Source organism: Pelophylax lessonae (assembly GCF_965119305.1).
Source record: "Pelophylax lessonae genome assembly, chromosome: 2".
NCBI lineage: Eukaryota > Metazoa > Chordata > Amphibia > Anura > Ranidae > Pelophylax > Pelophylax lessonae.
In genome coordinates, this window is record NC_138769.1 from 644,267,335 (window position 1) to 644,281,512 (window position 14,178).

The 14,178-nt window shown below is 38.5% G+C and overlaps 1 protein-coding gene across 4 annotated transcripts in view; it reads right to left on the reverse strand.

The window, feature by feature from the left end:
* Window positions 1-14,178, reverse strand: part of DCLK1 (doublecortin like kinase 1) — a 518,012-nt gene that overhangs the window by 48,145 nt on the left and 455,689 nt on the right. For all 4 annotated transcript variants that reach the window (XM_082246215.1, XM_082246216.1, XM_082246217.1 and 1 more), the window contains one exon: window positions 2,301-2,414. In XM_082246215.1, the coding sequence (XP_082102341.1) occupies window positions 2,301-2,414 (114 nt within the window). The remainder of the gene's footprint in view (window positions 1-2,300; window positions 2,415-14,178) is intronic.

Sequence of the window (14,178 nt, forward strand, 5' to 3'; positions counted from 1 at the left end):
ACCCCAGGATCGGCATATGTTAGAAGCTAGGGGAAAATCTTTATAATATTTTGGTCTTACTTAATGGAACTGTTCATAATAGCTACTAATATCTAATTGGTTGCTATGGGTTTCTGCACTTTCCTCTCTTTAATTACACAAGCCTCTACCGGAAACTAGGAAAATGACATGTGAAAGGGTTACTGGTACTGATGATTATTTTAAAGCATCGGGCTTAGTTACATTATTAAAGAAGAGTCAAATCTTTTTAGAGGATTTTAGATCTTTTGTACTTGACCATGGAACAAAATATGATAATCGGATCCTCTCTCCTCGGAGGAAAAATAGATATATATTTTCTTATTACTAACAAAGAGGTTTCCCACAGCTTGGTAACTTTTACTGGGGAAATGAGGATTGTGTGGGGTAGTTTTTAAGGGATGTGTCACAGGCACTCAAATTAGTGAATATTGCAGCACCTCTCCTAACAACCATCCTGACAGTGCAAGGGATTTCAGATCAGGGCTCAGGCATCACATGCAAACCTCTTTCAAAAGGAAGGTAATTATCAAAGATGTGGATAGAAATTAAAGTGTATGTATAGCCAACACTTTTTCTGGTCTTGGATAAAATGGGGAAGGGTTAAAATTCCTGTCTATTAATTTCTTTGGTATCCGTTTCCCTTTGGAAAGAATTCCCCGTAGTTCCTGTCCCAGAAGTGCAACAGGAAGTGAGAGGAAATCTCTGCAAACTGAAAGGAATTCCCCTTTTTGACAGCTGTCACCAAAGCAAGTGTCCCCGTTGGAAGCTTTCCCTTCTATTCCTGTTCAAACTCAAAACTTTGGATTTCCAATCACTTTCTGTCTTAGTGATAATGGTCACCAAGACAAAAAAAAGAGATTAAAACTCCATAAAGAAGGCACAGGAAGCGATAAAAACCTCTTCTATTCCTTCCCCACCCTTTTCAAAACGAACAAAATGAAGGTTTTACCTATACATTTACTTTAACTGACCTGGAGAACCTTTTTTCAGCTATGTAGAGTATATGTTTTGATGACTGTAACAAACTAGGCTAAAATAGACATATCAATATTGTTTTTTTCTTTTATTAAATCTGCAGACCAGCCTAAGGGTCCTTTCACACGGCCGCTCCGTGTGTCCGCAAATCATCCTATTTTTTTGCGGATGATTTGCGGACATAATGTAAGTGAATGGCACTGCGGATGTCAGCGGAATACCATCCGCTGACATCCGATTTTCCTCCTTTCAGTTCTGTTCCGTTTTTTCGAATGGAACAGAACCCTATTTTTTCATCCGTGTAAAAAACGGAAAGAAAGGAAAATCGGATGTCAGCGGTGTCATCCGCTGACATCCGCAATGCCATATACTTACATTATGTCCGCATATCATCCGCAAACGGATGGGATGATATGCGGGCACACGGAGCGGATGACACAAATGTCATCCGCTCCGTGAAAAAAAAAAAAAAAAAAGTCCCGCAGCGGACACAAACAGCGGAGCGGCCGTCTGAAAGGACCCTAACTGGTAACAGCTTTAAAGCTTGGGGTTAAATTAATATTAAGTACTATTTAAAGGTGTTGTTTGAAATATTATTTCAACATAAGTACTTTTAAATAATTTATTTAACAATATAGTACTTCATAAATCAAAGTATTGCCATCGCTGAGATATTATTATGTAATCAATGGCAAGAAACATTATCAAATAACTTTTAAAGACTGGCTACCAATGCAGGATATTAAAAGGCAACTTCACCTATGCCTCCATTTTCATTTTTGGTAGAACATGGCAGGTTTTGTTTCCATGCCTGGACCCTGGAAACTGACATTTTTAGCCAAGATATTACCCACATCTGCGGAAGTGAATTTCTCTATATATTCCTATGGGGAATCCACCTCTATGTGTAGAACACCGGAATGTCTACGCTGTGGTGGCTTCTCCATAGGACTTTGTAAAAGCTGCTGCTGATGAAAATCTGGCAGAAAGGTTGAGCTTGGCCTGTCCAGACAAAGAGACATGCCCACTCCACCAAAAATTGACAAATCTGATTGGTGTCTGAAGGCAACGTGGGCAGTTTTTTTTCTTTTAGACTCTTTGTGAAGTTGAGTCCAAAATGAGTATATTGTAAGCTGCCTGCATGTCTATAACCCAGTGACATTATGTAAGAAATTTTAGTTTTAAACGAAAAGAAAGAAACAACTTTTACTTTGAAAGAAAAACCTATAATTTACAAAACATTAAGAAAGCTGTAAAAAAAAAAAGAAAGTTATAGAAAAGCCATGTAGTGTAGGTATGCTTACTGCAATGACGGAGACTCCGGCAGTAGTGCTGTTTGGCTTTGGACCTGTATTGAAATGCTTCTTTATCTTTCCAGCCACTGACAGTGGGTACTCATTTTCCGGGAGACCATCATCCTGCAGGTATAGAAAGAGTTATTACAACTTAGTTGATTCTGTCTTCTGTGCTGCTAAATCAAAAGAATTGTGGAACAATTATGAAACAATGCACAAATCATTTTTTATTCTTTTAATCATTTGTAATGGTATTGGTGAGTAAATAGCAGTTTGGCTCCTTCTTTTCTAAGAGGCACTGTAACCTTTCCCATTGAGGACAAAGTGACTTGTATGGACCATCCAGGACAAGTGTTTTTGCAAAGGACCTCCGACCCAAGCCCCTGATACTCACCTTGTTAGCACTCTTTCACCACTCCTAACTTAGACTGAACAGAGGAAGAAGCAATGGGGAAAAGCTGACATAATGAATGTAACAGGAGACCCATAACAAAGACACTGTCATATTGCTCTGAATGGACAAGGTGCAAAAGAGTTTGATTTACTAAAGGCAAAAAGACTGTGCACTTTGCCAGTGCAGTTGAACTCTTTTTCTCCATAGCTTAGTGAATGTGGTGAAGCTTCAATTTGTAAAGAATACCTAATCAATGTCTCATTAAATATATTATACCACGGCAGTAAGAAATGTGGAACTTAGAGCTCTTGACAAACTTTTCCATACCTGGGCCCTATAGATAATTATTTAAAATAGACACAGTAAATATAGCATTATATTAGAAAAAAATAAACGCTGACAGATTCAGCAGTAACATATAAAGACTGACCTAGAGAAGTAGAAATTTTAATTTTAAAGCCAAATACAATTTAAAACTGAATGTTAAACTGTCTCTAAAGGCTAATCCTGCTTTTTTTTTTAGTTTTGGATAGAGTAGGGATGCTTTAGAACCTAGGTCAGGTTTTACAGTATTGCTGTTGTTCCCCCAATGTGGATATTAATCCAGTCAATAGGGTTGATTTACTAAAGGCAAATAAACTATGGAAGTGCAGTTGCACTCTGCAAGGGCATTTGCTTCAGAGCTTAGTATATGAGAGGAAGTTCTGCTGACCTCTATCATCCAATCACATGCAAGCAAAAATGCTGTTTTTGTATTTTCCTTGCATGTGGTTGGGTATTCATTGCAAAGTGAAGCTTTACCTTATTTACTAAGCTCTGGAGCAAATGCCCTTGTAGAGTGCTACTGCACTTGCAAAGTGCAAGGTCTATTAGTCTTCAGCAAATCCACCCCTATATGCCTTGGTGACCATAATTTCTGGAACTGATATTAACAGGAAATCCACTTTTTTTTTCCCACTGGAATAGGAGCAGAGCGGAAATCTCTCAAAACACAAGACAATTATTATTTTTTTTTATCTCTCTCTCCTTTTAAACCCTTGCCGACCGCCAGCCGCAGCTTTACTGTGGTAGGCTGGCTCGGCTGCGTGAAATGACGTAGCCCTACATCAGTCGTGCGTGTGGTGCTGGGGGGGGCGAGCGCGCGCCACTTAGCGGCATGTCCTGCCCCCACTAGGCAGTGGGGATGCCAATCCATGGTAACGGCAGCTGCGATTGCCACCAGGCACCCGCGATCGCTCCCCGCTGAGAGAGAAGGACGGTCAGCTGTTGTAAACACAGCTGACTATTCTTCTCTCTGAAATGATCATAGAGCCCCTGTGATCCTTCTATATAAGATCACAGGTCTCTGTGGTCATTTCACAAGCCCATCCCCCATACAGTTAGTAAACACTCCCCTAGGCTCACACTTAACCCTTTGATCACCTCTAGGTTAACCCCTTCCCTGCCAATGTCATTATTACAGTAACGGTGCATATTTTTAGCACTGATTACTGTAGTAATGTCACTGGTCCCCCCCAAAAGGGTCTCAAATGTCAGTTAGGAGTCCGATCTGTCCGCTGAAATGTCGCAGTCTCGCTAAAAATCGCAGATCGCCTCCATTACTAGTAAAAAATAAATAAACAAATAAAAAGGACATAAATCTTTCCCCTAGTTTGTAGACACAATACATTTTGCGCAAACCAATCAAAATACGTTTATTGCAATTTTTTTTACAAAAAATATGTAGCAGAATACAAATTGGCCTAAAAGGATGAAAAATTTAATTTTTTAAAAAAATTTTTGGAAATGTTATATAGAAGAATGTGGAAAATATTGTTTTTTTTTTTTTCAGAATTGTCGCTATTTTTTTGTTTATATCGCAAAAAATAAAAATTGCAGAGGTGATCAAATACCACCAAAAGAAAGCTCTATTTATGGGGGAAAAAAAAGGACATCAATTTTATTTCAGTATAGTGATGCACGACCGTGCAATTTTCCATTAAAATAATGCAGTGCCGAATCGCAAAATATGGCCCGGTCATTAAGGGGACAAATCCTTCTGGACCAGAACTCGTTAAGCAAGAAATATAATGATGATTTGTTTCGCTTTAGCTACAAACTGTGGTATCTATCCCAAAATTTAATATGGAGAAAAACAATTCCTAAGAAAAAGGAATTGATAAATGAGGAACGGGATACCAGGAAAAGTAATAGGAAGTGTGGATGCAAAGTCAATAAAACGTATCTTTTATTAAATTCAGAATAAAAATCATCACAATGCTGACATAGCAGCTAACAACCATAGGTACAAAAAATTGTAACAATTGATTAAAAAAAAGTGTACACAAATAAACATAGTACAAAACACATGAAAAGGACTTATTCACTCATTTAACAAGAAAAATGGACTCCAAGGAACCCCTACGCATTTCGACCAAGGGTCTTCTTCTGGGGGTATATTCGTCCAGAGTTTTAAACCATATCTGTATGTGAAGTAAAACAGATAGGTAACAACAATACTATTAAATCAGTACATAGATAGCAGCAGCACTGATACATTGCAGAGATATAGCATAAAGATCTGGCTATAAGCTATTGTTACCATTGTAAAGTATTATATAAGTAGAACTTACATGCCAGTGTCTGAAGGAAATACTCAGCTACAGACCTTTTCTGGAGGGTTTTGTTTCCGGATGCTCAGAACATCTTATGTAAGATGACTTAAATATATATGCTCCTGTTCTCTTTTTTTTGGTGTTTGTATGGACTGTTTATGACCCCCTTAATTTCTCTTATTGACTGTACAATTTATTTGGCTTTGGCCGTACTCTGGGTCATGAGGGGGCCTTCAGGATTCGGCGTGGGGTTTACATCAGATCTCACCCGGCACATGTAGCCCCTTCCTATGGTTGAGGCTTCCTGAGGTTATGTGGTTTAACATCTACACATTCCCTCCCTTACCCAGCAGCTTCACCTTCTCGGTTTCCATGTCGGCGCACTTGCCCTCGTGTCTGCCCCTTTCTAACATGGCCGATGTATCCATCTGCGCCCACCTCCTCTTTGGATGCTTTCGGCCTGCCGTCACTCATATAGTTTGACTGCAGATAGAGCTGATGTTCAGACTCTTCCATGCTTCCGCCCACTCTCCATCCCCATGCTGCTGCCAGAAGTGACGTCATTGTTTAGGGGTTGCCATGAAGCCAGTGCGGGGGAACAATCGGAGGTTCTTCCACTTTCAGGAGCAGGTGAGACATATTATTCTTACCTTTTAATTGGACAATTAGCTCTACATTGGGCGGATCCTACCCATTATATACTACCTGCTTTTCTGTGCACTTCCATTCCGTTTCTGGTCTGGGAGGAAGTGCGCTGGGCTTGGATTAATACAGGTATCCATGAATTATATTGATCACTGCGATTTTTACTACAATATTTATCCTACCTAATTAATCTATTGCAAATACTACTAGTTCTTTCTTTTTCTGTTTTACATTGGCCAGATTGGAAAACTTAATTGGGTTTCACCCCCTGACACTTATGTGCTCTTAGTCTGGGGCTTTCCTGTGCAATATATTTTTCCACCAACCCTGGAAAGGGCCGGGGTTTATTCCCATATTCCTCTGGCAAATACTGGGGTAACTACAATTTATAATTAATTTGGTTATACCCCCTTTTTTTCTTGATGTTTTTTGTTTAGTTCTCCCTTTTTTTTTATATATACTACATCGTGCTATCTCTATATTTATTTTCATTAGGATTATTTTTCTCATCTATGCCCTAGTCCCTTGTGAATTCTGGTGTGGATCCCACAGTCCGGCTGTTTCCCCCGCGGACCTCCCAGCTACGGCCATGTGCTACAGTTCTTAATATAGGACTTTATCTCCTTATGTATGTTTCACTGGCATGTAAGTTCTACTTATATAATACTTTACAATAGTTAACAAAACCTTATAGCCAGATCTTTATGCTATATCTCTGCAATGTATCAATGCTGCTGCTATCTATGTACTGATTTAATAGTATTGCTGTTACCTATCTGTTTTACTTCACATACAGATATTGTTTAAAACTCTGGACAAGTATACCCCCAGAAGAAGACCCTTGGTCGAAACATGTAGGGGTTCCTTTGAGTGCATATTTCTTGTTAAATGAGTGAATAGGTCCTTTTCATGTGTTTTGTACTATGTTTAATTGTGTACACTTTTTTTAATCAATTGTTACAATTTTTTGTACCTATGGTTGTTAGCTGCTATGTCCCTTGAATTAGACAAATTACATGAGGACATTTCTAAATTACAAACGGATTTACTTCCATTCAAAGAAACGCCTTCATTCATTGAATTTGACCAACACTTAAATGAAAAAATTGACAAAATAGAAACAGATACCATTAAAGGCAAACAGGAAAAGCTACTCAGGGATCAGATTGACTATGAGACTAAAAACGTCTACACATGGAAAAAAGCCAACACTTGGTATCGACAATATCCCAAAAAACGAGTAAGCTTTTCTGACCCAGAGACAGGTGCGACAGATACATCTTTACCCCTTACATCGGATACATCTATGGAGTATCCACAAACATCACGATCAGGGAACAATACTCATGTACAATCGGCGTCAAAAAACGAGGCCCCCAAGAAGAACAGGAGATTCACCAGGAGAAAAGGAAAAAGGCAACCAGACGGGGAGGAAGGAGACACCGCGGGTCATTCAGATGGCCAACACCGACTCAGATCTCATCGGAAATAATAACAAAAAATACTTCTTCGGATCTTTATCTACACACATCGAATGTTATCAATCTATCAAAAAGGTCACTTACCGCAGATGACATCAGCCTTTTATCCAAAGGCTTAAACTTTTGCCCGCACGCTCATTTTGACCCATTTGAAACTGTTCTCAATATAAACAAGTTCATCCGTAATTTAACTCTAAAGAGACATTTCTTCAATCAAGATGAGCCTTCCTCCAGCAACGATGAATTGGTTGATATCAACTACTCGAATGACTCACATGGCGCTGTATCCACATTTCGTGAAGTTTGTGCCATTACTGAGTTGGAGGACTTGGCAAGGGAAAATTATGATTTTATACAGGATTATGGCCAAGATGGAATGAGGAATATCGCCATCACTTCCTCTTCAAACTTTTATCCCATACAATCTAGATCCTCTAATATGGACCTTTTTCAGAAATTGGTAGAAAAAGATTTATTTTCACTAGCAGCCACAGCCCCCCCTGTAGTAACCATATCCCAAGACAACCTCACTAGACAAGAGAGAGTATCATTGAAATCCTTAAAAGAGGATACATCTATTGTCATCAGAAATGCCGATAAAGGGGGAGCGGTTGTGGTACTAGATAGCGATATTTACAAAAAAGAGGCCCTCAGGCAGCTAGGGGATACATGTACTTATCAATCTCTTAAACATGACCCCACCAAGATCTTCAAAAAACAACTTATGATTTTGATCAATAAGGGGGCTTCTCTAGGGGTCTTCTCTACCAAAGACACAGAAAAATTAGTCCCCATTTCTCCTGTCATACCCATATTCCACCATCTCCCCAAGGTCCACAAAGGTTTAGACCCAATTTTGGGAAGACCTATTGTTTCAGGTATTGGGTCCCTTTGTGAGAGACTTGGGGAGTGGTTGGATGGGCAACTACAAGGTCTAGTACATAGTCTTCCAGGTTTCCTAAAAGATACCACACACCTACTAAATATCATGGAAGATTTTGTCTGGAAGGAGCACTATGTATGGATCACCTGTGATGTCACTAGCCTCTATTCCTCAATACCCCATGATCTGGCTCTACTAGCTATAAAAACTATGTTGTCACATAATACAAGCCTACCTGCTGATCAACAACTGTATATTCTTGAAGTCCTTCAATTTTTGTTAACACACAATTACTTTACTTTTGACGGGGATTTCTACCTCCAAAGATGTGGGGCAGCGATGGGAGCTAAGTTCTCCCCCTCTCTCGCCAACCTATACATGGTTAATCTAAAATTCACGGGACATAGGAGCCCAGACAAAATCAAATTTTTAGATGTCTCCTTGAGTCATTCGGGTGACAGAGTTGTCTCCAATTTATATAGGAAACCATTGTCAGGAAATAGCCTGTTACATGCGAAATCTAGCCACCCAATGCATACACTGAAAGGCATACCGGTTGGGCAGTTCTTGAGATTGCGCCGAATATGCAAGAATACTGCGGATTTCAAAAAAGAATCACTTTCTTTACGATCTAGATTCCTTGCTAGAGGATATCCGCAATGGATGATCAACAGAGCATATGTTATGGCCCTTAATAGAGATCGAACTGATCTCCTGAATAAACAACCATGTTCCAACACAAATAATACTCTAAATAAATTTGTTAATCAGAAATCTAAAGCCAGCAATAAATATAGACACAACCGCACTTCATTTACCCACATGAAAAACTCTAAACCCATGCCCTCTATTACGTTGTCTCTCCCGTATAGTTTAGAATTTCACAAAGTCAAAACAATTATTCAGAAACATCTACCGCTTCTCAATACTGATGATATATGTGCTAACATTCTAAACGAGGGAGTCAATATAGTTGCCAAAAGAGCTGTCACCTTGGGCAACGTCTTATCACCCAGCCTTTATCTTTCCAAAAAAACCTAAACAATCCCCTACTTGGCTATACTGTAGAGGCAACTACAAATGTGGCATGACCGATTGTGTCACTTGCCCCCATATCCTCCATGGAAACACCTTTAAGTCTTCGGTAAGTGAAAGGGCTTTTCATTTAGAAAAGTTTTTTAACTGTAATTCAGAATATGTCATATATCTTATAACCTGCAAGGCCTGTTTGATACAATATGTAGGTAGAACCACTCGCAGACTCAAGGATAGGTTCAGGGAACATCTAAGTGACATTAGACTATCTAAATCAACCAATGTGGCACGCCACTTTAATCACAACCATGGAGGCGACTTGTCCCTAGTACAGGTTCAGGTCATAGAGCGCATTACTAAACCAATTAGAGGCGGGGATATTTTCCGTATATTATGTAAAAAGGAGGTCTCTTGGATTTTTAGGCTTCAAACTCGCATTCCACAGGGATTACATTTTGAGTGGGACGTCACTCATTTTTATGAGTGAGTCTCCCTCTCCCCTTTTCTTCTTTATACATATATATCTATTTTCGGCTTTTTTGATTTCTTGATTTTTTGAATTTTTGATTTTTTTGGTTTTTTATTTTTATTTATACTTTATATTTTATGTTTTTCAGCCATGAACCCCGTGGTTATTCATGGCTACATGTCAGGAGTCATTTGCTTCTGTTTTTTGATCGCCATCCAGTATGGTTTGTAGGATTCTGCCACGTAGCTCCATATGGCTTCGAGAGTTCCCTTTTTCTCTTTTTTTCTTTTTTCTTTTTATCCTACTCCCTTTTTCCTCTTAATAATATGGTCTGTTTTTAGGCTCTTAAGTCCCATGTCAAGTCATGATCACTTCCCTGTTTCGAGGCTCTGTTTGAGGCTCGTTCCGAGCTTCTCCGAGCCCTTCCTTTTTTGATATATTCTATGCACCAGTCACTTTATTTCTATTGTCATATTTTGTTGCCATTAATTTGCATCCATTTAAGGCCAACAAGCTGTCTAATTGTCAATTATGGTTACTAGTTACAATGTCTATATTTATCCAATGACTTTTTGACTAACAAAGTCACCATTGGAAGAGGGGGTCTTCCTTTTCTCTGACACCATGCCGCCATGTCGCATACATTTCTCCATTCCAGTTCATACCCTATTATATTCTCCATATATGGTGATTTTCTATGCTAAATTCATGTTTACTGGCTCTTCACCATATTTATATGTCCCATTACATTCACGGATACACTCAAACAAATGGAATATGCTTTCATGAAATGACTTTTATGAAATGGTTTTTCTATATATTGTATGCATGTATTTCTGTTTTCGAGTGTATTCTTTGAATTATGTATTTGGTCGATCAATTAATTGCATATTTAATTAGTGAATTTATACATGGCGATTTTGGTGTCAGTCTAGGTACATCTGTAAAAATTGGGAACCTATAAACTTTTTTCGGTGCTTATCCCCTGGTGGCGTGACAATTTATGTTTTATATTCTTTATATGAGTCGTCCCCATTGATATGTTAATTCATATTTTTATTACATTTCATCACTTACGCACACCAGTTGCATTTTAACTTTAGTTTCATCCCGTGTTTTGTGTTCTCTTTATACATTGATTAAAGTTCATTGATTATGCTACACACTTGACGGATTGTAACTTCTCACCATATCACATTCATCATTATATCCCTTTTCACTTCATCACCCTTCTTCACACACTTTTGGAAGAAAAACAATTACTTTCTTATTTTTTTACCATTGTCATTATATCCTATATTCATGAATTCATGAGTTCATTTACCTCCATATTTTCCACTATCACCATCCATTTTTATTTATATTGATTTACGTGTTTTCAACTATTGTCAATACTGTGGTTCCTTTTTTTCACGAGTCTCATTTACTTTTTTTCACATTTTTTCGTATTTTTATTTTTTCCTTTTTTTAGGATTAATATCAGTAAAAATATCTGGTATGTTATTCCAATAATCCATCTTTTTTACATACGATTTTTCACATAGCCACTATCCACATTTGAAGGATTTTCTCCACACACTGAACGACCATTTTTTACATATACTTTGTTTTTCATTTATTATGTCCATGCCACCGGGGTTTGAAGCATTTAAAAGCATTTGATGATGAAGAAAAAAAGTTTTTCATTTATTCATACATGATTCATTTATTTATTGGTTCCCGATTTTTCAGCCATTGTTTTATATCTTTATATATATTTTTTTGTATCAGTCATACATATGGTTTTATATTGTTCGTATGTATACCTCCATTCCCCCACAGGGTGAAGGAGTTTTGTATCTAATTGTCTTTCACTGTGGGACTGTGGACTTGCTGAACCTACATCTGTTTTCCATCAATTAATCAATTCAAGGTGCAAGTAATTACATTCTTCGGTCACCTCCTTCTTTTTTGGTTTACCTACAAATGTACGTCGGCTTCCACAGCTCCACAGTGTATGGTTATGAGTAAGCGATCTAATTCGTGAAACGCGTTAACCCGGCAGGTCTGTTATGTGCATTGTACTGTCTGTCTGCTGCACCGAAGAAGAATAAAGGAGTTTTGATTGTTTTCATCTTACTTTTCCTGAGTGCGGTCTACTTTCTTGGATTCTTCATTGCTTGGACGGCGGATCTGACCAGCACCACCCATTGAACTGACACCTGAGCGGCTCTGCTCTTTGTTGTTAGTAAGCTGCTATGTCGGCATTGTGATGATTTTTTATCTGAATTTAATAAAAGATACGTTTTATTGACTTTGCATCCACACTTCCTATTACTTTTCCTGGTATCGCAACGTCCCGTTCCTCATTTATCAACTGCTTTTTCTTGGGAATTGTTTTTCTCGTTAAGTTAGAAACATGATGGATCTGCTTCTATCCAAACGCTTTCACTATTGCGGTAAATAAAGTATTATTCCCAACTACACTGACACGTATTTTAGCAGTTCTCAGTGTTGCCAACCTACTAAATTGAAATTTACTGACATGACACCCAAAATTGACTGGCACAGTCAAGTTTTTACTGGCATATCCAAAGGTTATAAAATGACACCTTTAAGTACAAATGTAAGTATTTAGGCTACAAACAAATACAATATGCAATTAGCAATATGATTTAAGGTAGATAATAAGGCAAAAACATATTTCTTATTTTATTTTTGATATAGTAAGTAAGTAGCTCAGGGACAGAACTTAGGAGGGCAAGAAATTAGAATGGGCAGGCATAGAGACAGGAAATTGACTCTCACAGTGACACTGACAGCAGTATGCAGCAGCACAGATGATGATGACACCTCACTGATACAACATCTCTCCTCCTAAGTCACAGTGACAGCCTCCCTCCACACCAGGTGGTCCCTTCAGTCCACTCCAGCCCAAGTAGAACTGACAGTCCCTCTTGCCTTGTCCTCGTCCCACAGACCAGCACACCCGAGGCTCTGGCCGTCCATTTAGCTCCCTTGCACCATGACATCACACAAAACACTCAAGCTCCACCTCCGCTAGATCTGCCTCCTGCCAAACACTCTATAGCAGGCACTCATATGGTCTCAGCTGGCTTTGGACTAGAACTGAGCATACTGCGTAACAGCCATATTTTTTTACTGGCAAACTTTTCCTGTCATTGGCATTTACAGGCAAGAGAAAAGTGCCTGTATTTTTACAGGCTGCCAGTAAAAATACTGACGGTTGGCAACACTTGCTATTCTGGCTTTAGATACACTTTAGCTTAGTTTAGTGTATCGGTTGATATTTTATATTATTAAATCATGTAAAAAATCCTTTTTTTTAAAAAATTTCCCTTGCACATTTTTGGGCATTCAAAATAAACATACACAGCTTCACCATGCTTACAAAAGTGAACATTCTCTACAGCTTCAGCAAATCAACCCCATTGATTTAACTACCGTGTTTCCCCGAAAATAAGACCGGGTCTTATATTAATTTTGGCTACAAAAAACACACTAGGGCTTATTTTCAGGGGATGTCTTATTTATTTACGGCATGTACAATAATTTACATTTATTCAAAAACAGTCATGTCACCATGACGATCTTAAAGTGGTTGTAACCCTAACAAAAAAAAAAATCCTGATTCTTTAAGGCATGATAGACAGTGCTTGTATTGTGTCATTTACCCCTCTCTTTGTTCTAAAAAACCTGGAATAAAACAATAAAATGTTTTTAAAAAAGCTCCTGCTTCCCCTGTCTTCTCAGGAGTCCGCATTAGGACATTCAGTAATCCCAAAAATAAACCTTGATTAAAGGCATTATAAAATTATATAATCCGTTTTGTAAAAAGATTATAGAGTGTGCAGTGTGTCTCTTTTTGTAACTTTATAGTAGAAAATCCCTTATTTACAGTGCCATTGGGTGCTCACATGACCCACCAGAGCTCTTCTTCCCCACTTTCAGCACTGCAGAGTGAGGTGCCACTGATGTAAACCGCGAGGAGAGGAGATCTACCTCAGGTCATATGAGCGCCCAGCGCGCTGTAAATAATCTATTTTCCACAATAAAGTTACAAAAGGAGACACAATGCACATTATATAATCTTTTTACAAAATGGATTAAATGTTTTTAGAACAACTTTAACTAGGGCTTATTTTTGGGGTAGGGCTTATATTGCAGCCATCCCCAAAATTAATGCTAGGTCTTATTTTCAGGGTAGGGCTTATTTTCAGGGAAACAGGGTAACTAGGGCATGTTCAAATGCTTTTTTAAGGGCTCTTTCACACATATAGTCCGTCAAATGGACTCCGCTTTTCTCAGCGGGGGATCGATCTGCCGATCCCCCGCTGAGCAGGAGAATGACAGCTGTTCTCCGCACTGTGTGCGGAGACACAGCTG